The sequence below is a fragment of the Eulemur rufifrons genome, chromosome 30 (assembly GCF_041146395.1).
Source record: "Eulemur rufifrons isolate Redbay chromosome 30, OSU_ERuf_1, whole genome shotgun sequence".
Taxonomy (NCBI): Eukaryota; Metazoa; Chordata; class Mammalia; order Primates; family Lemuridae; genus Eulemur; species Eulemur rufifrons.
In genome coordinates this window covers 93,928,015-93,952,741 of record NC_091012.1, presented here as the reverse complement: position 1 = coordinate 93,952,741, position 24,727 = coordinate 93,928,015, and the positions used below count along the sequence as shown (strand labels likewise).

The following is a 24,727-nucleotide window of genomic DNA, read 5'->3' as shown; positions in this document are numbered from 1 at the left end:
CTATCCAGATCCCATCTGAAGAACATCATCTATTTGGTGCTCCCTATACTCCTCACTTAAATGGCCTGAACCTCACTGGTCTCCAGAGGAACAAAAGCAACATAAAAAGCAAGGTACTTTGTGAACTGTTTGTCAGGTGCTATTCCAATGTCAAATATTCATCCTGTTATTAATCTGGTGTCAGCTACAAAACTCCATAAGTAATCAACTCACCTGCAAGGTCCAACACCAGCAGTTCTCTCCCCTAGCTACACATTAGAAGCAATGGGGGAGATTTTAAAATATCACAGAGTCCACACCTTACCTCCAATCAAGATCAATTAAATCAGAACCACTGAGAGTGAGACTAGGATCAGTATTTTGTAAAAAGTCCCCTGGTGATTCTGATTTACAACCAAGGTTGAGAATTACTGTCCTGCTCAACCTGGTCCTGCCATCTGATCAGTTTTTCTACCACCTCTCCTCCTTCATCATGTGCAAGGCACACTGGCCATCTTGCTATTCCAAGAACACACCAAATTCTTTCATGACTTCTAGCCTCTTCATCTGCTGTTCCTTCTGTTGAGAATGCTCCTCTCCTGCCTCTTTTCATGTCTGGCCCCTCCTATTATTCAGGTCTCAGCTCAAATGCCACATCCTCAGAGAGTCTTTCCCCCAAACACCTCCCCCCATTATACCACATCACCCTGTTTTATTTCCTTCATTGTATATATCACCATCTAAAAATATCTAATTTTTTAAATTTCAACATATTAATGGAATACAAATGTTTTTGTTACATTGATACCTTTAATGATGCTTAAGTTGAGGCTCTTAGCATACCCATCACCTAAATAGTGTCCACTGTACCCAATAGGTACTTTTATTTTTAAGTGTATCAACTTCTTTTTTTTTAATTTATTTATTTCAGCATATTACTGAGGTACAAATGTTTAGGTTATGTATATTGCCTTTGCCCCACCCATACTTGAGTCAGAGCTTCAAGTATGTCCATCCCCCACACGGTACGCACCACACCCATTAGGTGTCTATATATCCATCCCCTCCTCCCCTCTCCCATCTGCCCAACACCCGATGAATGTTATTAGTATATGCGCACTCAAGTGTTGATCCGTTAATACAAATTTGATGGTGAGTACATGTGGTGCTTGTTTTTCCATTCTTGGGATACTTCACTTAGTGGAATGGGTTCCAGCTCTATCCAGGATAATACAAGAGATGATAGATCACCATTTTTTTTGTGGCTGAGTAGAACTCCACCAATAGGTACGTTTTTACCCCTCCCTTCCTCCCTTCCTTCTTGATTTCCAATGACCTTTACATCTCTTTGTTGCCCATTTTTGCCCATCGATTAGCTCCTAATTATTAGAGAGTACATGTGGTGTTTCTTTTTCCATTCCTGAGATACTTCACTTAGGATAATGGTCTCCAGTTTCATCCAAGTTGCTGCAAAAGACATTATTTCATTCCTTTTTATGGCTGAGTAGTACTCCATGGTGTGTATGTGTGTGTCTGTACACACCACATTTTCTTAGTCCACTCCTGAATTGATGGGCACTTAGGTTGATTCTGCACCTTTGTGATTGTGAATTGTGCTGCAATAAACATCCAAGTGCAGGTACACTTTTGATAAAATGACTTCTTTTCCTTTGGGTAGATATTTATCACTCATTTATTGTTTGTCTACTTCCACCAAAAGGTCACCTAACTTGAGGGCAAGGTCTTTGACTGTAATATTCACAGTTGTTTCCTCAGTTGCCCAGAATAGTGCCTAGAGCATAGTAAGTATACATACTCAAAGATTATTCTTTAACCATCAGAGCATACATCTATGGTTGAACTCAGTGATGGATTCAAATACTTCATCATGTTCAGGTTTAAACTGTGGAGCATGACATTCAAGGTTGTTCATGGCCTAACCACCATATAACTTATTAGCCTCATCTTCTTCCATTTCCTATCCTCTTGAAGAAGGAGGCCTGCATGAACTGCAATCACTAGGGAAGGTGGTCTGGAGCTGGACACTTCAGTGTTGGCTTTAGCGAAGAAGTGTATATGTGTGTGAGTTGGGGGCAGGGGACACAGGACAGAATGTTTGTAGCCAGGGCAGAAGCAAATGAAGGGAGCAGCATATTTAAGAGAGGTCACTGATGGAGAGAAATAGAAGACAAGACAGACCCAAGTAACTTTACAAACAGCCCTTTTAATATATTAAATATATTTCCTTTCATGTGTTCTATATTGTTTGTTTTGTATGATTCTCTGAAGTAGACAATGCCATTATTTTTATCCCCATTTTTAGATGAGGAAGCAAGGCCCACATTTCCAATTAAATGCAAAGCAGTGGAGCTAGTATTTGACACCTGCTTTTCTGACTGCCAATCCAGTGCTCTTTAAATTTCCATTGTACGGAGCGTGGGCCAGACTGTAGGGGGTACTAAAAACCAAGGAGTTTGGGCTTGAGTTCTAGTCTGTTTTTCTCACTAGAGCTAGCCATAAGGACAAAAGAAACAAAGATAATGATAGCTTGATGCCCATTCCCAAAAAGCCTCCCTGTAGAACATCAGCCGAGGGACCTGGCTGAGGACCCATCCATGGTGCTGAGTTAACTACCACCTGTGTTTCTAGGTTGGTGGAACAGATGAGGGGACAGTCACGTTTTTTCACAGGGACTCTGCCATCTCGCAAGGCCTTCTCACAGGAGACCTGCCTTTTGCTGGGACAGACTATATACCTAGAGCTGTCTAGCCTGTTCCACAGGCCCAAGAGCAGTATCCTGAGAGAAAAAAAAAAGAGAGAAAAACTAGGACTCAGCAATTCTTGATAGAGCTTTTCATAGAAGAGTTCCCTTGAGTGATTAGGCCAGATATTCTAGGCTGCCTCAACCCCAGAAATATTATGTCCATAGGATACATGATGCTAAACAAGCCTTAGGCTGATTTCTGTCTGCAAAGATCACTCAGGGGAGAAGCACTTAGCTACTCCTTTCTGCAGTGCAGTGTTTTTGTTTTTCAGAAGCATCCCTTAGAGTCAAGAGAGTTGAGACTGGAAAAACAAGATAGGAATGCACCCGAGTATACTCTGAGACTCTCAGCAAAAAATCTGTGTGAATAGAAGACTCTTGAACCCACTTTCCTTGGGTGGCTATGTTCCCTTGGTGCATACCACATTCCTTTCTTGTTATAGATCAATGGAACCGAGGTTAAAAGAGAAGTAGATATATATATATGGTCACATAATGACTTATTGAGGCAGCATGGCTGATCTTTGGGTCTTCCACCTTCCTGCTCTGGGCTCTTCTTACTATTCTGCACTGCACTGTCTCTGTCTTTTGAAGCACCTGGCTAGAGCGCATTTGGGAGAACACATCATACTGATAAGGGCAAACATCAACATTGCAGATAATGCAGACCTGACTTCTAATCCTGATTCCGCCACTTACTAGCTGGTGACTATAGATTTCAGTATCTCTGAGCCTTATTTTGTTCATCTCTAAAATAGAAATTATAACTATCTGGAAGAGTTTCAGCAAGAATTAAATGGGGTAACATCTTTGTAGTCCACCTTGAAGAGTACAAAGGAAGACACCATAGGTTCCCTGGTCTTCATTGCTCTCCCTAGCAAATGAAATGTTACTCCTTCTTGTCACTTTGAAGAGGCAACGGGTAGATTTAGAACATGTTTAATACAAGACAGATTATTCAGGAGAGAAGCAAATAAAATATTTGCTCAGTTATAGTGGTTAAGTAAAAAACATCTGGCAGCCTGGATTGAAACTGGGCTATACTCTTTTGAATCAGTAAGCAGCCTATATCTAGGGTTTCCTGATACATAAATTAAAAGTAATGGCCTGTATCCTCCCTACTTTGAAGAAAGGCTCAATGAGATAATGAATATGAAAATGATTTCAAAGTAATAAAGGAAATATTCAGCAAATACAGAGAATATAGTGGGCATTAACTTGAATTTTAGTTCCATAACTACTATTGAATCATTGTGTTTTCTTGGCCAGGTACATTCTGCTCTCTGGATGTCAGCTTCCCCATCTATAAAATTGTTGGATTAGATAATCTCTACAGAGATTTTTGTTTGTTTTTTTGTTTAATTCAAGATATTATGGGTGTACAAACATTTTGGTTACATGAAATGCATTTGCCTTGCTCAAGCCAGGGCTACAAGTGTGTCCTTCCCCCATACAATGCACCCCATCTCCATTAGCTGTGGGCTTACCCCCCGACCCCTCTATACCCCACTCCCCACCCCCCACCTGACTGGCTCCCAGTGAGTATTACTACCATGTGAACACCTTAGTGTTGATCAGTTAGTACCAGCTTGATGGCAAGTACATGTGGTGCATGTTTTTCCATCCTTGTGATACCTCACTTTGAAAGATGGGCTCAAGCTCTATCCAGGATAATATAAGAGGTGCTAGTTCACCATTGTTTTTTGTAGTTGAGTAGTATTCCATGGTATACATATACCACATTTTATTAATCAACTCATGTATTGATGCTCACTTGGGTTGTTTCCACATCTTTGCAATTGTGAATTGTGCTGCTATAAACATTCGAGTGCAGATGTCTTTATTATAGAATGTCTTTTGTTCTTTTCGGTACATGCCCAGTAATGGGCTTGCTGGATCAAATGGTAGATCTACTTGTATTTCTTTAAGGTATCTCAAAATTACTTTCCACAGTAGTTGTACTAATTTGCAGTCCCACCAGCAGTGTAAGAGGGTTCCAATCTCTCCACATTCACGTGAGTATTTGTTATTTGGGGACTTTTTGATAGAGGCCATTCACACTGGAGTTAGATGATATCTCATTGTAGTTTTGACTTGCATTTCCCTAATGATCAGAGATGTTGAGCACTTTTTTATATGTTTGCTGGCCTTTTAGTATGACTTCTTTTGAAAAGTTTCTGTTCATGTCCTTTGCCCATTTATTGATGGGGTTGTTTGATTTTTTCTTGTTGATTTTCTTAAGTTCTACATAGATTCTTGTTATCTGCCCTTTATCAGAAGTGTAGAAAGAAAATATTTTCTCCCATTCTGTAAGTTGTCTATTCTCTCTAAGGACAGTTTCCTTGGCAGTGCAGAAGCTTTTTAATTTGATCAGGTCCCATTTATTTATTTTTGTTGCTGCTGTGATTGCTTTGGGGGTCTTCTTCATAAATTCTTTGCCTAGGCCAATGTTTAAAAGAGTCTTCCCCACATTTTCTTCCAGAATTCTTAAGGATTCATGCCTTGGGTTTAAGTGTGTTATCCAATGTGAGTTTATTTTTGTGAGAGGTGAGAGGTGAGAGGTCTGGGATCCAGTTTCAATCTTCTGCCTGTGGATATCCAGTTTTCCCAGCACCACTTATTGAATAGAGATTCTTTTCCCCAATGTATACTTTTTTCTGCTTTGTTGGAGATTAGATGACAATATGAGGATGGTTTTATATCTGGGATCTCCATCCTATTCCAAAGGTCTATATCTCTGTTCTTGTGCCAGTACCATGCTGTTTTGGTTACTATAGCCTTGTAGTAAAGATTGAAGTCTGACAGATTGATGCCTCCCAATTTTTTCTTTTTGCTTAAGATTGCTTTGGCTATACGAGGTCTTCTCTGGTTCCATATGAAGTGTAGAATTATTTTTTCTAAATCTGTAAAGAATGATGGTGGAATTTTGATAGGGATTGCATTAATCCTGTGGATCACTTTAGGTAGAATGGACATTTTAACAATATTGATTCTACCAATCCATGAGCATGGTAGGGATTTCCATATGTGCACATCATCTACAATTTCTTTTCTCGGTGTTTTGTAGCTCTCCCTATAAATATCTCTCACCTCATTCATTAAATGTATTCCTAAATATTTAACTTTCTTTGATGCTATTGTGAAAGGTGTTGCATCTTTGGTTCGATTTTCAGCTTGACTATTATTGGCATATATGAATGCCACTGATTTGTGTGCATTAATTTTGTATCCTAAGACTTTACTGAATGCGTTTATCAATTCCAGGAGTCTCTTGGCTGAATCCTCGGGATTTTGTAGGTATAATAGCCTATCATCAGCAAAGAGTGAGAGTATTTGACCTCTTCTGCCCCCATTCAGACACCCTTAATTCCCTTCTCTTGTCTGATTGCTCTGGCAAGGACTTCCAGCGCTATGTTGAATAGAAGTGGAGATAGTGGACAACCTTGTCTGGTTCCAGTTCTAAGCAGGAATGCTTTCAATTTTTCCCCATTCAGTATAATATTGGCTGTGGGTTTGTCATATATGGCCTTAATAATTTTAAGGAATGTACCATCTATACCTATTTTGTTGAGGGTTTTTATCATACAAGTGTGCTGGATTTTATCCAGTGCTTTTTCTACGTCTATTGAGAGAATCACGTGGTCTTTTGGTTCTTGCTTTTATTTATGTGGTGAATTACATTTATAGATTTGTGTATGTTGAACCAGCCTTACATCCCTGGGATAAAGCCCACCTGGTCGTGGTGAATTATTTTTTTTGATGTGATGTTGGATTCAGGTTGGTAAAATTTTGTTGAGAATTTTTTCTGCAGATATTTTTGCCTGTTCTGACATTCAAGGCGTTTGTTACTTAAATAATAATAAATACGATATGTATAATGCTTTATGTGGTATTTTTCCCATCTATTATTTCATGTGGGAATAGCACTGGAATGCTGCACTGGGAGCGAGGACAACAGGATTCTTGTCTCTGTTTTGACACTCACTCATGTCATGACCTTAAACAAGTTTCTTCAAGTCTCTGAGTCTCAGTTTCTCAATCTGTAAAATAGGAGGTGTGGCAGTTGAACTAAATCAATAGGTCTCTAAACTTCTCCACAAAGCCCTGGGGGAGGGATCCTACAGAATTTCTGTAAGACATACTGCAAGGCTAAGCCTATAGAGAAGAGGAGAAAAGGATTGGTCTGAGGAGGAGTTCTAAGTTTCCTATGCCAACTTCAGGCAGATTAGTTTAATTTTACCTCATTTTCACAAATGGGGCTTATATGTAATCTTTTCTTTTTACTGTTTTTATTTCAGGATATTATGGGGGTGCAAACATTTTGGTTACATATAATGCATTTGCCTCACCCAAGCCAGGGCTACAAGTGTGTCCTTCTCCAATACAGTACACTCCACTTCCATTAGTTATGGGTTTACCCCCACCACCCACCCCCTTACTGGCACCCAATGGGTATTACTACCATGTGAACACCTTAATGTTGATCAGTTAGCGCCAATTTGATGGTGAGTACATGTGATGCATGTTTTTCCATCCTTGTGATACCTCACTTTGAAAGATGGGGTCAATCCCTATCCAGGATAATATAAGAGGTGCTAGTTCACCATTGTTTTTTGTAGTTGAGTAGTATTCCATTGTATACATATACCACATTTTATTAATCAACTCATGTATTGATGCTCACTTGGGTTGTTTCCACATCTTTGCAATTGTGAATTGTGCTGCTATAAACATTCGAGTGCAGATGTCTTTATTATAGAATGTCTTTTTTTCCTTTGGATAGATGCCTAGTAGTGGGATTGCTGGACCAAATGGCATTTATATTTTTAGCTCTTTGAGGTATCTCTAAATTACTTTCCACAGGGGTTGTAATAATTTGCAGTCCCACCAGCAGTGTAAGAGTGTTCCAACTCTCCACATCCAAGCCAGCATTTGTTGTTTTGGGACTTTATGAACAAGACTCCCAAAGCAATCACAGCAGAAACAAAAATAAATGGGACCTGATCAAATTAAAAAGCTTCTGCATAGCCAAGGAAACTGTCATTAGAGTGAATAGACAACCTACAGAATGGGAGAAACTATTTGCTTTCTACACATCCGATAAAGGGCTGATAACAGGAATCTATGTAGAACTTAAGAAAATCAACAAGAAAAAATCAAACAACCCCATCAATAAATGGGCAAAGGACATGAATAGAAACTTTGCAAAAGAAGACATACTAAGGGCCAGCAAACATATAAAAAAGTGCTCAACATCTCTGATCATTAGGGAAATGCAAGTCAAAACTACAATGAGATATCACCTAACTCCAGTGAGAATGGCCTGTAATGGTTTATTTTTAAAAGGAGTCCACTATGAAAGAAAAAACTTGCTTTGTTTGACATTTTTAGATTCCACATGTACATGAAGTCATACAGTATTTCTCTTTCTATGCCTGACTTATTTCACTTCACATAATATCCTCCAGGGTCATCCATGTTGTCACAAAGGACCGTATTTCCTTCTTTGTAAAGGCTGTGTAGTATTCTGCTGTGCATTTGTACCCTATTTTCTTTATCCATTAAATCTGTTGATGGATACTTAGGTTTCTTCCATATCTTGGCTAATGTGAATAATGCTGAAAAAAGTCAAACACATAGAAGCGGAGAGTACAATGATGGTTACCAGGGTCTGGGGGGTAAGTTGAGTGGATGGGAAAAGGGGAGATATTGGTCAAAGGATACAAGGTTAAGTTATATTGGAGGAATAAATTTTGGTGATCTATTTCACAGCATGGTGACCATAATTAATAATAATGTATATTCCAAAATTGCTGAAAGAGTAGACTTTAAACATTCTCACTACAAATAAAAATGAATAAAAGAAAAATAAAATGTTATATTTGTTAAAAAATGATGAGTAGGTAAGATGATGGCTATATTAATTAGTTTGATTTAATCTTTTCAAAATGTATAAATATATCAAAACATCACATTGTACCCCATAAATATATGCAACTATTATTTGTCAAATAGTTTTTTTTTAACTTGGTTAGATGAGCTCTAAAGCCTTAGGTATTAAAAATAAGATCCAGCAAAATATATTGCTTGGTAACTTCATTTTTATTGTTGTTTTAACAAACCAGTATTTGATGAACATATTTACAAGTTAGAAACAAGACATTGAGATCATGATTAATAACTGCACAATATTTCCTTGCATGAATATGGAATAATTTATTTAATCATTTCCAATTTTCCTTGTTTAAATAATGCTACAATGAACTTCCTTTTGTATTAACCAGAATATTTTCTTATAAGACATTCCTAGAAGTGGAATTACTAGTAAAGGTTTATACATATTTTTAATTTTTTCAAAATACATTGCAAAACTGCTCTCTAAAAATTTATATTCCCGCCAGCAATATCTCATCACCAATACTTAGTATTTAATCTGCACCAATCTGACTTGTTAAAATGATATTTAATTTGTATTTGTGTGATTTCTAGTGAAATTAAACAATTTTCATATGTTTGTTCATCATTTGTATTTCTTCTTTTAATTGCTGTTGCCCAGTTTTCTATTGTACTGTTCATTTTATACATCAAAGATACTGACCATCAATTTTACATGTTTGATGCTAATAATTTTTCTTAGTTTATGGTTTGTCTTTAAATTTTATCAGGAGGTTTATTTTATATAAGAAATCTTAAATGTTTTCTAGTGAAATTTATCATATCTGTTTTCACTTATGTTTTTCTTCATTGTCATCCTGTGAAATCCCCTTTTCTGCCTTCAAAAAATTTTTAATTTTCACCTATATTTTCTAATAGTACTTCAGTGATTTCCTTTTGTTTTTTTATTGACATCTTTAATCTATCTGAAATTTATTTTTATTTTAACTAGTAATTTAACCTTATTCCCTTTTCTAGATGCTTAAACAGTTGTTCTGACATCATTTAGCAAATAATTCATCCTTTCTTTAATGAATTGGCATGACATATTGCATATACTCTGTCTGTTTTTGGCTTTTCTGGGCTCTTACACTGATCAACCTAAGCCAGACCCAGTATCAAACCGTTGTAATTGTTGTGGCTTTATAATACTTTAAAGGCCTGGCAGGGAAAGTCTCATTACTCTTGCTGTTCACAAATATCTTGGCATTATCACATGTTTTATTCCTTCAGATAAACTTTGGGATTATTTTGTCAAGATTTTGTTTGAGTTTTTTTCAGTTTATAGATTTCATGGGGAGAGAATAGAAATGATTATAATATTGCATCTTCTCAGCCAAGAACATGGGATATCATTCTCTTTAATTTAGATTTTTTCTTAAATACTGCCATAAAGTTTTTTGTTTTGTTCACATAGGTCCTGAATTAACACTCTGTATATAAAGTGTGAGAAATCCCACATTCTTCAGTCTTCTCTATAGGTTAACAATGAAAATGATGACTCAGCCCTTTCGTCATTTGCATGATGTGATGCCACTAATACTGGGTAACTCCCCTGCCTTATCTCCTCTGCTCCAAACAGGATTTTTCAGAATGAACAAATTGAAACAAGACTAATCAGACACTGACCTCAATGCATACTGCATGGCAGCACCAATAGGGCTGACAGAAAACAGCAGAAATAGGAAGCCTGTGGAGAAAATATCTGCAAGCTGTCTCATGACTTCTATTCCTCCTGGAGCTTTGAATCATACTTAAGTTTTATGATGGAGAAATAGGACCATGAAGAAAGATGCAGAACACCATGAAACAGTCAAGGATTTCAGAGCCAACTGGCATTCAGAGGACCTCATGCTAGCCCATTATGTGACCATTCACAGTAATCAAGGGTTTGGGGTTATTCTGATAAGGCAATTAATAAGCATTTAAATAAGTGGTCTGTTTTCAGCTCTAGAGTGTGGCCTTACTTGCTTCAACATAAGAGAGGATTTTTGTATTTTGTCAGTCATTTCACAATGACCTTTTGTGAGACCTTCACTATAGGTTGTGGAAATAACTTTGCTGTTGGAAGTCAACAGTGTCAAAGAGCTGGGTATAATGTTTGTAGTATTTGAGGGGAGGGGCACTGGATAGGTTTTTGTATTCTCTGTGTTAATTATTCAGTTACCTAGACTACCACACGGGAACAGAAAACCTTCTAGAACCCCCTTGGAACAAGCCCAGGTCCCACTTACACACTTCTTCTGTCAAGTGAATACAGGCAAAGCACCCATAGGGCCATACACTTCCTAGCCAAAGAGCAAAGATGCCTGCCATGCTCAGAATGCTTTATCTTCAAACAACAACCACGCATACCAACTCTCCTTTGGATGCAGTTTCCTGATTTTGTTCTAGCACTACCACCAACTTGCTGTGATTTGAAGCATGTCATTTCAATACTGTGTGTCCATTTTCATAACTGAGGAGTCAAGCATAACATTGGGGAATTTTATTAGAAGGCTTTTAAGGTACTTTATGGCCCAAAGATTCTGTGTTTCTAATTAGGCACAATGAGTTAAAGCTATACAGAGACAGTGAGTTTCCTGGAAAAAAGAGTCTTATAACAGAGTCCAGAGATAGAATGGGCTACATTCAAGAAAGGGTGGAGCAGCCACTTTGCAGGGATGCTTACAGAGGGGATTCAAGCTTTATATGGAGGAGTGGGTGTGGCGCGACCAAATAATTTAAAATTTGTTCCAATCTGTGGTATTCATAGCATTATGAACTGTGATTTGGATCTAACCAATAATATGATGCCAGGCAGGTCAATATCCCTGCTAAACACAGGTGCAAAAATCCTCAACTAAATACTAGCTAATTATTCCTGGGGTGCAAGGATGGTTCAACATAAATCAGTAAATGTAATTCACTGTATTAACAGAATGAAAGACCAAAATCATATGATCATCTCAATGGATGCAAAAAAAGCATTTGACAAAATGCAACATCCTTTTATGATAAAAACTCTCAACAGATTATAGAAGGAATGTTAATACAATAAAGGCCATACATGACAAGCCCACAGCTAATATCACACTCAACAGTGAAAAGCTGAAAGCAACGATGTCCACTCTCAGTACTTCTGTTCAACATAGTACTCGAAGTCCTAGCCAGTTTCATTTTAAGGAACCTCATTTTCTTCATCACAGAATAGGTCATATGATAATCCCTATTATCCTTACTTTGCACAGAATATTATTATTAAGCTTTGTGAACTAATGAAATGGGAGGGATTGTTGTTATTGTTAAGAATCCTGATTAACTTCAGACATATTTGGAAAAATAGAATAAATAGGAAAGAAGTAATAGCAACCCAGCAATTGTACATTGGCTCTGACATCATTTGGAGAAATGATAGTTCAAATAGGAGAAGTGAGTTGGAAGCAATCTTGAGAGGTTGTCTGTTCCATCCTCTATCTCTGTCCCTAATCCAAACTGTACAGGTGAGTCATGGTCTTATTTTTAAGACCTCCGGAAAAAGATTCCTTCCATATCTATCTTGGGAATCCTCAGCCACCTCTGTCACTAGTAAATATCATTTCAAACATTAAATTCATAATTTTTCTTCAAAAGAAACCACATTTCATGTGTATGTATTTGTATGTTTTGTTATGTTGTATGCTTTATGTGATCACACATATATGCATATATACACAGATTAATTCAGAAACCCAATGTGTGACACACACACATACCTGCGTATTCACGCATAGGAAATACACACATGTGCACAAGCATGTTGTTTATGCCCATGTTGCATATGGCTGGCATCATCAGTGCCTCTCTAAGACTATTTTAAGCACCTTGATTTTTTGGGGGGCATTAGAAAACAAGGAGACCAAATGCCTCCAGATATAAGAGACAACGTTAAAGTAAGTTGCTATCCTAAAAGGACAAAGTAAAAAGACTAAAGACCATTATTTTGAATAGTTTCTTGCATTTCTTGCTTACCAGTAGTACTTAAGCCCTTTGTATAAAAGATTCTACAAATACATTACAGATGAAATCCAGATGTCCTTTAAGATTCCTAGAGCTGGAAAATATTTTAATGATTTTCCAGTCTGATCCATTTCCTGTTATCAGTGGGGCCTAGAGAGGGAAAAGGACTTGTCCAAGGTCATATAGAAAGTTAGTGATAAGACTGAACAACAATCCAGATCTTGTGACTTCTAGCATAGTGCTCTTTCTCTTATCTGGTACTTGAATATTTTTGTTCAGCAGAGATTTTCCTCTGTAACATCAACACCTAGTACAGTGCCTGGCATATAATAGATGCTCAGTAAATGTTAAATTAATATGTAATGGCCCTGGTTGTATTGGGCTGTGCACTTATTCCTGGGCATATCCATAAAGAACATCTGTGTTTTAGATCATTTTGTTTTAGACCAAGAGGCACCCCAGGAAAAGGTATGAACTATGCTAAGGAAATTATCTGAGTTCCAAACTGGAAAAAAAAAAACAATGTCATGCTTTTCCCACTGTAACCTCCCTCATTCACAGGGTGATTCTCTTTCAGAAGTGGAGTATAGAACCCCTCTGGGAACCTTATTCCATTGGCTGGGCAACCATTCTTTTGGAAAACTGGGGACCAGGAACTAGCATTTTTCTGTGAAAGAAGAGATTTCTCAAAGAAATCAAGTACCTCAAACTTGAACTTATTTCAGTAATCAGTGTGACAAGCTAGCCTTGAGTATTGCAGTGGTGCCAATACTGTGGGGGTATCCGAATTCTAGAACACAGGTGGCAGTGGAACTGAACCCACTGAAATTGGATACAGGGCCTGCCTTCTAGGAGCCACCCTTTCTGTGCACACATTGCAGTCCTCAGTTTGCAGCAGAAAAAAGCTATTACCAAATTACGTGTTCTACTTATGCAAATAAATCCTGCACTATGGTAGAAAGAGCACTGGCCTAAAGGCCTTAATTTTTGCATCTGTTAAATGAAGGTGATGATAGTACCTACCTCAAAGCACTGCTGAGATTATTTATTTAAATAGCATATGTAAAACCCCTAACACAGGCCTGGTTCATAGTTGGTACCAAATAAATGTTAATTTTCTTTCTTCAGGGGCCTCTGATTTAGTGTGATTCTTCACACAAGTCACTTTCCTGGAACTTATCCTTGGAATTAAAGGGTTGTACTGGTGTAATTTTTTTTAACAGTTCCTTCAAACCTATCATTTTGGAGTCCTTTAACAAAAGGAGAAAGGGAGGAAAGAAGAAAGAAAAAGGGGGGAATAAACAAGGAAAGAAAATTTTTTAAAAAGAGAGAAGAAAAAAGAATCCTTTATTACAATAATACTAATCCCATGCTTTTGCAAGTAGCCCTTTATGTAAAAGCAGTGCTTTGCTGACCTGGTTACTACTGAATCTACTACATAAAATAACCGGCTATAATAGATGTATTTCTGTGTCTGATTTGTACATTTTAGGTTTAGTAAAAGGAGAAGAAAGCTGAGATGTAGCTAAATTTATGTTTTTGGTTTTTTTTCTCCCTCTGCTATCAAATGGCAATCACTCTTTAGTTTTTCTTCCTTTTCCCCACCACAAACATTTCTCCTCTGCCAAAAGAAGCTGCCCTAAAATCCTAGTCTATCCAGTAAACCAAAACATAGCAGTAAATGTAAGGAAAATATACCTGGGGTATGGAGAATGAAAAGAGTGGAGTGAGGGGATGCACAAGCTCAGGCTGGAGCAGGGCTGTGAGCATGAAAAGTTGTGCATGCTTCAGAGCAGCCAGGGCTGTATCTTTGTCTATTCCTGCTGGTGACTCTTCAGGCCTATGCATCTCTCTGCTCCACTTGTGTAGTCGTTAAGTCTGTCCATACTTGTTGAGGGCCTACCGTGTGCCAGGCTTGTGCTGGGAATAAAAGAATAAAGTATTGCACAAAATATGTGTTTTTGAGTGGACCTTTGCGTCTTTCTTTGAGCAGCTGTGATCCTGAGGATCTCTGGGTGTGAGCATGTGTGTGTATGTGTGTTTCTGTGTATCTGTGATAACTCCACATATGCATGGCAGTGATCTTTGTTGCTCTGCTGGCTTCAGAGAATTTCCTTCTACTAGTTGTGAGTTACTACACAAAGAGTGGGCTTTATCTGTGGTTGATTTTTATACCCTACAAGATTGGGGGCATGATCACTAGCAATTTAAAAATAGTTAGAAATCCCGTGGTGTTCTTTTTTATAGAAGCTTTACCTGTACTGGTATTATGAAAAATAAGCATCTCATTAGCTCAAGTATTAATATGATCCCATGCATGATTGCAGGTATCAATAGAAGGAAACATTGACCAAGCCCAAGTCTCTGCTGTACCATGCTAAAGGAGTGACAATTTCCACAATTGATTATTTTCTCATAGGTATTTCTGGCTTTTACTAAAAGTAGAGCATTTTACTTTAAAAACCAGTGAGTAGTCCTAATAATGGAGGTATCAACAGCACCTGCATTGTTCATCCCTGCAAAAATATATATGAAAATCAAACAATATAGCACCAAATTAAACCAGCCTGTTTTCATAGATTCTATGTGATCAAATTATTTGGGGCCATTCTCTGTCTACTTCTCTCAGCTGGTAGGATATATCTTCATACCTTTTCTGCCCTAGAAATACTTACAAAAAAGAGACTCTAGAAACACATTAACAGCTCTGTCTATTCTTGTATTTGTTCTTCCAGGCAAACAGAAGTACCTATGTGCCAGCAGAAATGATTGCACCATTGATAAATTCCGAAGGAAAAATTGTCCATCTTGTCGTCTCCGGAAATGCTATGAAGCAGGAATGACTCTGGGAGGTAAGAGACTTTTTTTCCTGTTTCTCCTCCTCCTTCTCTCTCCCCTTTCCTCCCTCATCTCTAGTTCTCTCTTTAAACCATATTTTCCTCTTTGATGCTTCCGAGGGAGCCAGCCATGCTCCAGATTCAGGTTGACCCTTTCCTATCCAATGTGGCCATCACCCAGCTGGTGCCTTTTTTCATCCTTAACCATGCCACTCCCCACTCTGAGGCTCGGCGTTAAAGCAGGAGGTGTGAAGCAAACAGAGCATGAGTGAATGTGTACTTGACTGGGCAGAATTCCTCAGGGGACTTAATGGTACTGACCTAATGTTATTCAATGGTAGCTAGGATGAGGGAACTAAAGAATCCAGAACAGTCGCAGGTGCAGGATGACCCAGGCACAGGCTGGCCCTGAACACCTAGGAATATCACTCAGCTAACTGCTGCCTGTGTTGTAGGGCCAGCCACCTGGAATGAGAAGCTGCTTCTCTTTTGAGCTTGTGACTAGGCTGCCAAACAGAGCCAATTTCCTATCCTACATCCACCAGGGATGAGCAGGCATTTTAATCATTTCCTTTTCTTTGCAAATCTATTGATAATTTCCAAAACCATTTTTTCAGCAGCACAGTAGCTTGATGGGAGGATACAGCTCTTTTAAGGGCAACCTTCTCTCATAAAGCTCTGTCCCCTGAGTCTGTGTCTACCATGAGCTTTGTTGCCATTCCAGAAAGGGTTGACATCAGTTGATTGACACTTATATTTTCCCTCTCCATATTTCTCATCTCTTCATGTTTACATCTGCTCAATGCCAGGGTCTTCCCTGCTGCCTGCTGCTTCCAAAAAGATGCATTTTTTCATGAGAAAAGCAAGCTCATTAATCTACTTTGATTTGGAAACGGAATTTGAAGAAAGGCAGGCCTATTTCTGAATGCCTGCAACTGTGGCCTCATACCTGATTATTCATTATCATCCTGGAAAACCCAAATGCCTAGAATCCAGTCCTCTCCCTTCTCCTCTCAAGGCTAATTTAGAGAAGTTGTCTATCTCTACTTTCTGTGAGGTGCTCAATACCTTGTCTGCCTATATGCATATTTATAGACACCAACTTGTTTTCTAACCCTGGAGCAGAGCCATGTGTGGGTCTTCATGTAGATAACTATATCCTCCTCTCCTCACAGGCTGGTAATATTCTTTAAACAGACTAAAGTATCTCAAATGAATTGACTCAGGCTCGATCAGAGACAGTTTGAAAAGAAGCATCTCAAGTAGCGTCTAGTACTCCCAGACATCACAGGCAGATTCTCTGTGAGTGGCTTTCTAGGCAGCCACATCAAATGAGACTCAGTATTTGAGAAAAACTAACCTTGTTTTTGTTTGCTTGGTGTGCTCCCAAGAAATCCAACATTTGTGGTCTGTAGTGGGGGAGAAGAAACAGGACTGGGAAGGGGGAGTGCAGACAGGAATGCAGGAAAGGTGACAAAGGGATTCACTAGAGGAAATTTTCTCCATAGGAATGTTGCAACCCCATGGCGAGGGTTCTGATACACTCAGCTCTCAATTATTTAGCCTTCTGTGAATTATGTGTAATAGACGGAGGCTCCCCAGGTACAGAACCCCTTGGCTTGCCATCTACTGATATGAATTGCAAGCCCACTTTGATGCAGGTAAAGTTTAATGGTAAGAAAGGTCCTCATAACATGTGGTTCTAAATCTTGACATTAGTTGCATGTCTCAGCCGACATCCTCCATTATAAGGCAATCTGTGACATGATTACAGTGAACCTTTTGAAAAGGAGCCTGTGTATAACAGATAATTTCACTATGCCATAGAGTAGTCATACACAAGTTTGTAAATTAATTTATTAGAGAATGGTACAGTAAGTTTTTAAATTGATTTATTGGGTAGATTACTCAAACTTGAGTGAGCTTGGTCAACACAATGAAGATCAGCTGAGAACTGCTGTGCACTGGCTTTTGTTTCAGTTCTAATTTTGGGATACTTAGTAGAATGGGTTCCAGCTCTATCCAGGAAAACACAAGAGGTACTAGATCACCATTGTTTCTTATAGTTGAGTAGTACTCCATGGTATACATATGCCACATTTTATTTATCCACTCATATATTCATGGGCACTTGGGTTGTTTCCACATCTTTGCAATTGTGAATTGTGCTGCTATAAACATTCGAGTGCAGATGTCTTTTTCATAGAATGTCTTTTTTTCTTTTGGGTAAGTGCCCAATAATGGGATTGCTGGATCAAATGGTAGGTCTACTTGTATCTGTTTAAGGTATCTCCATATTGCTTTCCACAGAGGTGTACTAGTTTGCAGTTCCACCAGGAGTTTATGAGTGTTCCTGTCTCTCCGCATCCACACCAACATTTATTGTTTTGGGACTTTTGTTTTTAATTCTTATTTCAGCATATTGTGGGGGTACAAAATTTTAGGTTACATATATTGCCCTTGCCTCCCCGCCCTCCCCCCCCCGAGTCAGAGCTTCAAACGTGTCCATCCCCTAGACAGTGCACATCGCACTCATTATGTATGTGTACACCCATCCCCTCCCCCACCCACATCTGCCCGACACCTGATCAATGTTATTCCTAAATGTGCTCTTAGGTGATGATCAATGAAACCAATTTACTGGTGAGTACATGTGGTGCTTATTTTTCCATTCTTGGGATACTTCACTTAGTAGAATGGAACTTTTTGATAAAGGCCATTCTCACTGGAGATAAGTGATATCTCACTGTGGTTTTGATTTGCATTTCCCTGATGATTAGAGATGTTGAGCATTTTTTCATATGTTTGTTGGCCATTCTTCTGTCTTCTTTGGAAAGTTTCTGTTCATGTCCTTTGCCCACTTTTTGATAGGGTTGTTTGATTTTTTTCTTGCTGATTTTCCTGAGTTCTAAATAGATTCTAGTTATCAGCCCTTTATCGGATGTGTAGCATGCGAAAATTTTTTCCCATTCTGTAGATTGTCTGTTTGCTCTCGTGACAGTTTCTTTGGCTGTGCAGAAGCTTTTTAATTTGATCAGGTCCCATTTATTTATTTTTGTTGTTGTTGTGATTGCCTTTGGAGTCTTCTTCATAAATTCTTTGCCTAGGCCAATGTCTATAAGAGTTTTTCCCACATTTTCTTCTAGAATTCTAATAGTTTCACACCTTAGGTTTAAGTCTTTTATCCACTGTGATTTGATTTTTGTGAGAGGTGAAAGGTGTGGGTCCTGTTTCAGTCTTCTACATGTGGCTATCCAGTTTTCCCAGCACCATTTATTGAATAAGGAATCTTTTCCCCAGTGTATGTTTTTGTCTGCTTTGTCAAAGATTGGATGGCTATATGAGGATGGTTTTATATACAGATTCTCAGTTCTGTTCCACTGAGCTGTGTCTCTATTCTTGTGCCAATACCAAGCTGATTTAATAACCACAGGCTTGTAGTATAGTTTGAAGTCTGGTAAATTAATACCTCTCATTTTGTTCTTATTGACCAAGGACCTTTCTGGTACTAACATTTTGTGATTCTATGTATGAGGCCACACAGAAAAGATTTTAAGTTTTTTAGCCCTTTCTTAGATTGTCTGTCCTCTGCTCTCAGAAGTATAGATAGTGGAGACTTGAGTGCTTTGACTAATAGTAATAAAAGCTACCTCCATTCACACTTACATTAGATACACAATATATACATAAGATAACATAACATATATAGTGTGTCTAAAAATAGACTGGGTGGATAGATTATTGAAGCAGTGGAGGGCAAAGGGCTCTCTTTATATCTTAAAGAAATTGGCACTTTGCAGCTGATGGCTGTTTGGTCTTTAGGCCTCAGGATCTCTAATCTGGCTTTCTTTATAGTGTTCCAGTCACTGTTTGGTGATGGGATCTCTTCAATTCAGAGATACTTAATGCATATAGCCCCATCTTTCCTGCTTCCAGGCCTACCTATATGTTCCCTACTTCTCTTCCTAGGAGCTTTTGGTGTTTCTGAAAGGATCTTGGGGCTGGTTGGAGTCTTAGGATGGTTTCCTTAAAGACGGTCTCCAGGCTGTCAGCTGCCCATCCACGACAAAGATAGGCCTTTCTTTGTGTTTAATACATGATTCATTTCTGGCTGCATTTGAAAACCACATATCTCTAATTGCTTCAGCAATTTAAATCCCTTGACTACTTTTCATTTAAGAAAACTCTTATAAGGTGTCAGATAAGGACCTTCCCTCCAGTGAATTAGCTGTGGCTTTTTCTCAGCTCATAATGATAATAAATGCACAGCCATCTATCACTTTTCTCAGCACTATCTAAGGGTACACTCCTACTTTCCAAGATGGAATGAAAAAGAAAGAATTGCGCCTCCTGCCATCTACTTCCCTGACCCCTCCCTGCTTTCCATTTTTCCTCCTATTTCTGCCCAAACATTATTTATCTTTGTGTTTTGCAACTATTGAGTTCTCAGCTTTTAGTAAATGGCATTGGCCCCCGTTGATTCCTTCTTCTCCTGGACCATGGAATATTATATGCCTTTCATAAATTTCAGGTAGCAGCCAAAACCCAGAAGAGGAGAAGGAATAAGAAGACCTAAAGCATGTGAGACCCCGAATTGTGAGGCATTTTCTTCATAGGTTCCTCTAGCATATTTGAGAAGTCTCTTTCCTACTAGGAGACTAAACTCTGCATCTGAGAATCAAAACTTAACAGGTGTATAGGTTTTAACCTCTGTGAATTCTCTAGTTGGGAGGATGGCTCAGGGAGCCCCTAGCCATGGTCTGATGTCGTCACGGACACTATGAACACCTTTACAGCTGCCAGTTTTTCAGCCAGTCCTGATGCCAGCTGTCTCATTCTTCTCCATGCTCAAGAGCAGCCCAGTATTGCTACCTCCAGATCCCATGTCCTGGGTGCAAGAGAGTGATTTAAATTTTGAAATACTATTCGTGGCATGGTTCTTCATAGCATTTATTTATCCTGTCTATCCATTGATCCTTCCACCCAGCCAAGAAGCTAGTGATTTCATCTTTCCATCCATTTACTCACTATTTATCCACTTAGCAAATATTTATTGAGTGCTAATTATGTGTTAGACACTCTGCTAGGTATTTGGGGAAAGCAGAGCTGAATAAGATATAATCCCTGCCCTTAAGAACTTAAACAAGGGGAGACAGACAGGGATAATGAATATACCTTAGCCTTAAAGGATAAATAGGAAATCACTGAGAAGAGGTTAAGTGATATTGAAGAGAAAAGACATCCAAAGCAAAGGGCACAGTTTGAATAAAGGCACAGAGACATGATCAAAATATATTGAGGGTTTAAAAAACAGCAAGTAGTTGAATATGGCCAAAGCTGGGGAAATGGGAAAGTCAAACTGAAACCACACTGAAAATGAGCTTGGTTATTATGCTAAGAAGTTGGGCTTTGGGCAATTGAAGATCTATTACCATGAGACAGAGATGATCATGTATCATTTTGTTTATTTGCGTTTTTTAAAGAAAATTGGTAGCAGCATGAATGTTGTATTGGTGAGGGCTTACATTTTAAAAGGGGAGATAGTAGGCCAGGTATAGAGAAATTTCTAGCCTCAAATTTTGCTAAATGTCTAGAATTGGTTTCTGGGGCTAGTTTCCTCTGTTTGGGCTACTTCCTAGAAGTTCTGACCATGTACGTGAAGAAACACTGGCCTAGACCAAGGAAACTGGCTTGTATAAGGGGCCTGCCCTCATACCAAAAGCCAGCTGCCTTGGTCTAGGCCAGTGTTTTCTGGTATAGGTTCTGAGAAAACTAGTTCCATGACATGCTCCATGAAAAATGATTTCTACGGTCAAATAAGTGAAAGAAACCTGAATATTATAGTCCTGCTCAGGAAGATTTACAATGCATATTAGCATATCACAGGCCCTGGTGAGTCCTGCAATAAAGTACCCTGAGGAGCTTTTTAACTCAAGATTCCCAAAGTTAATTCAACCATAGGGCCCCTTTTTTCACATAACACCTGTTAACATCCTACAAAACCGCAGTTCTCAGGAATACACTTTAGAAAACTTGGGTATAGATAGGGAAAGACTCTCCTGTAAGTAAATAATACCCCTAGCCCTGGTTACCATTTTGCAGATGTGTGTGTCATTGCTTACCAGGAGAATCAGTCGAGAATGCATTAATGATCAAGAGGAGACCATCGTCACCACATCTCAAGAGTATGCACCAATAGCTACTAAAGCCACTAAAGTAAACAATGTTGAGTCTGTAGCATTGTTGTCATACTCAACTAGGCCAAAGCATGGTTATTGCCCGAGTCACTTAATGGCCTCAGGTACACATTCCTGACTCAAGGATCACGCAAAATAAGTTATTTCTAAGAAATATGACTTCTAGCATCACACAGAGTGATCACTAAATATTTTGGATGTCTAGACATACCACTCTAGAGTTTAATAGTCCTCTTGTACACTGTCCAACCAGCATTCCAACATGTACTCAGAACCTCATCATGGTGCTACCACATAAATAACCTCATTGCTAAAGTAGGAGGCCTAGAAATCACAGATTTGTAGAAACCACCCAATGATTCAATTCCCTCTACCTCCTGTTCAGCAAGAAGTAGGGTGTCATAAAGAATTAACAATGTGGGATTCAGTTACTGGGATTTCCTCCGTTTTCCTTTGACTCTCTAGACTAGAGCCCTAAAGGTCTTCAGGTTGGAGATGCAAGTGGTAAGTCTTAGTTCTGAGAAGTACTGCTTTCCACACACAATTTTCAGATACCTGAGTGCTCCAACAGATCTGCATGACTGAGGCATGCACAAAGGAGCAGAATTATAAATTTTGGCATCAACATAAGCAACGTAAGACTCAGCACTTAGAGCCCCTAGGTTTTTTGTTTGTTTATTTGTTTTTTGGGTTTTTGTTTTAAGAGGTCCAGTGATATAGTGAAAATAGTATGATTGACTCAGATACAAACAGGCCCTGTTTCTAATCCTGGCTCTACCCCTTTCTATCTTGATGACCTTGGGCAAATCATTACATCTCTCTGAGCCTCAGTTTCTCCAACTACACTGTAGGAATAATAAAATCGTCCTTGCAGAATTGTTGTAAGTATATAAAGAAACTGGTACATAGTAGTCACACAATAAATATCCACTGTACCCTCCACCCCTTCTTGGATGTGACTTGGTCTTTGTGTTTCCAGGTACCACTGGGGCCTGTTTTCTCTCCGCTATTGCATTGTGGCTTTTGGTTCTTTTTACTTTGTTCTTTGGTCTCTGAATTACCCTTGAAATCTGCTTTCCATGGCCTAGATTGCCATTCCCCAGTTGGTTACATACACATTTGGTGACACTTTGGAGGGAAGAAGGTATTCATCTCTCTAATTGTAGTTCTCAAGGGAACATGTATATGGAGAGACCAGAGATTCTTTCTCTTAATTCCTCCAAAGCAAATTATCTGGGACAACACATATATGTTGTACCCTGTCTCTGAGCTTTTGCTTTTAGAGAACTATGGTTAGAGATGAGTAATTTTTTCTAATCAAAATTTATAATACCCCATATCTGATACCTGAGTAACTCACTTATAAAATTTCCACTTAAAATCCTTGAGTTTTTAAAGTGTAATAGGAATAGAAAGATTTTATTGTTGTTTACTTTTGCAGTGAATGCTCCAAAATCCCTCAGTTGCTTTTGAGAGAATAAAATGATATCATAGGCAATATTTTTCAAAGGTAGTAGGCAGAAAGCTAAGAGTACACAGCACACAATAGGCCATATATACAAAGGCAAGTATTTTCCAAATACAATAGTTTGGTGAAAAAGTTTCATTTTTGCTTATAGCATAACTGCTTGTTTGAAAACATTTTATTTTTTATTTGAGAAGAGTGCCACCCATTATTAGAAATTATAGGATATATTCCTTAAGATCACAAAAATTTTAAATACTTTCTTATTGTACTGACAATTTACCTGAGCATGCTGCTTTTTTAGAGACTTTTGTACATCTTTTGGGATCATGTCATTTAGAAGTAGAACTAAGGGAAAAAAATTCACAGCCACTAAGAAACCAGTAGAGCCTTCAGATCGTCTGTTATTGATAATATTTCCATGCAACAGATATCTAGAAGTAAACTGGAAATAGCATCACTACCCTGGATTACCTCTTTTGGAATCAGATTCCACCCTCCTCAGTCTAGTTAATCCTTGCTATACTTTTTAGATCTATTAACCCAGGCATGGAAATATCTTCTTTTTCCTTGCTTAATACCCTATTGGACCAATGCTTCTGTGGCTGAAGTGAAAACTGATTGTTGAGGGACATTTTAGCCTTCTAGCAGTCAGCAATTAAAAACATGTAAGCACTGAGCACCTGAGAAAACTTGGACTGGCATTTGGAACTGAGAAGAAAATATGGATCTTGACCAAGAAGAAAGGTCACCAGCCCAACCCTGCACAGTGAGATGTCAGGCTGGCCACAATGAAACCAAAAGAGACTGCTGACTCTCCCCAGGGTGGAAAATGAGGCATGGAGGCTTTGATTAGTGAGCTGCTAGGCACACAGACATTAATTTCAAAACATTCCCATCTCCAGGATGAGTAATAATGCTTGTAGTATTGTGGGATTGTTTGGCTGCTGCAAGAAATTCAGAAGACCCCAATAAGGAGTCTTTGTTGGTCTCTGAATGGCCGTAATGAAACTGTTGAATTCTATCTCATTTCTTCCTCCACATCCTCCTTCCCGCCCCACAATTCTTGCCCACTGTGTGCAGAGAAGTGCACACACATACATATATAAGCTTTTTAGTATACTTGTCAAAAATGCAGAAAAGAAGGAAAAAATCCCAGGTAAACAATTTTCCATTTTCCCATCTCACCTCTATCTTACAAGTAGATAGGAAAAGACAAAAGGAAACTGCCACTCCAAAATATTAATAGCAACCACCTCTTCTCCTCAACTTGGCATGCTGCCTCCTATGACAGAGGACCTGACTTGGGCATCTGATTATGGAGCCTGCTAGGTGCAAACCCATCTTTAAGCTGCTATGCTCAATGGTGTCTCTCTTTCATATTAGAAAAATTCCCACTTGGCAATTGCCAGCATCTCAAAATGACTAGATGCTGAAGAAAGGCTGACCTGCCTCATTCAAAATGAGGACTCTACAGGGCTCTAGTGGATAGCCTGGAAAAACCCGGCATCTGAAGCTTAGGAGCTTAAGCTTTTGCTCCTCAACCCAGATTTTGACGATGGGGCTGGGGGCT

At 38.7% G+C, this 24,727-nt stretch overlaps 1 protein-coding gene across 2 annotated transcripts in view; it reads left to right on the top strand.

Moving 5' to 3' along the window:
* Window positions 1-24,727, top strand: part of AR (androgen receptor) — a 172,590-nt gene that overhangs the window by 121,461 nt on the left and 26,402 nt on the right. For both annotated transcript variants that reach the window (XM_069463851.1, XM_069463852.1), the window contains exon 3: window positions 15,391-15,507. In XM_069463851.1, the coding sequence (XP_069319952.1) occupies window positions 15,391-15,507 (117 nt within the window). The remainder of the gene's footprint in view (window positions 1-15,390; window positions 15,508-24,727) is intronic.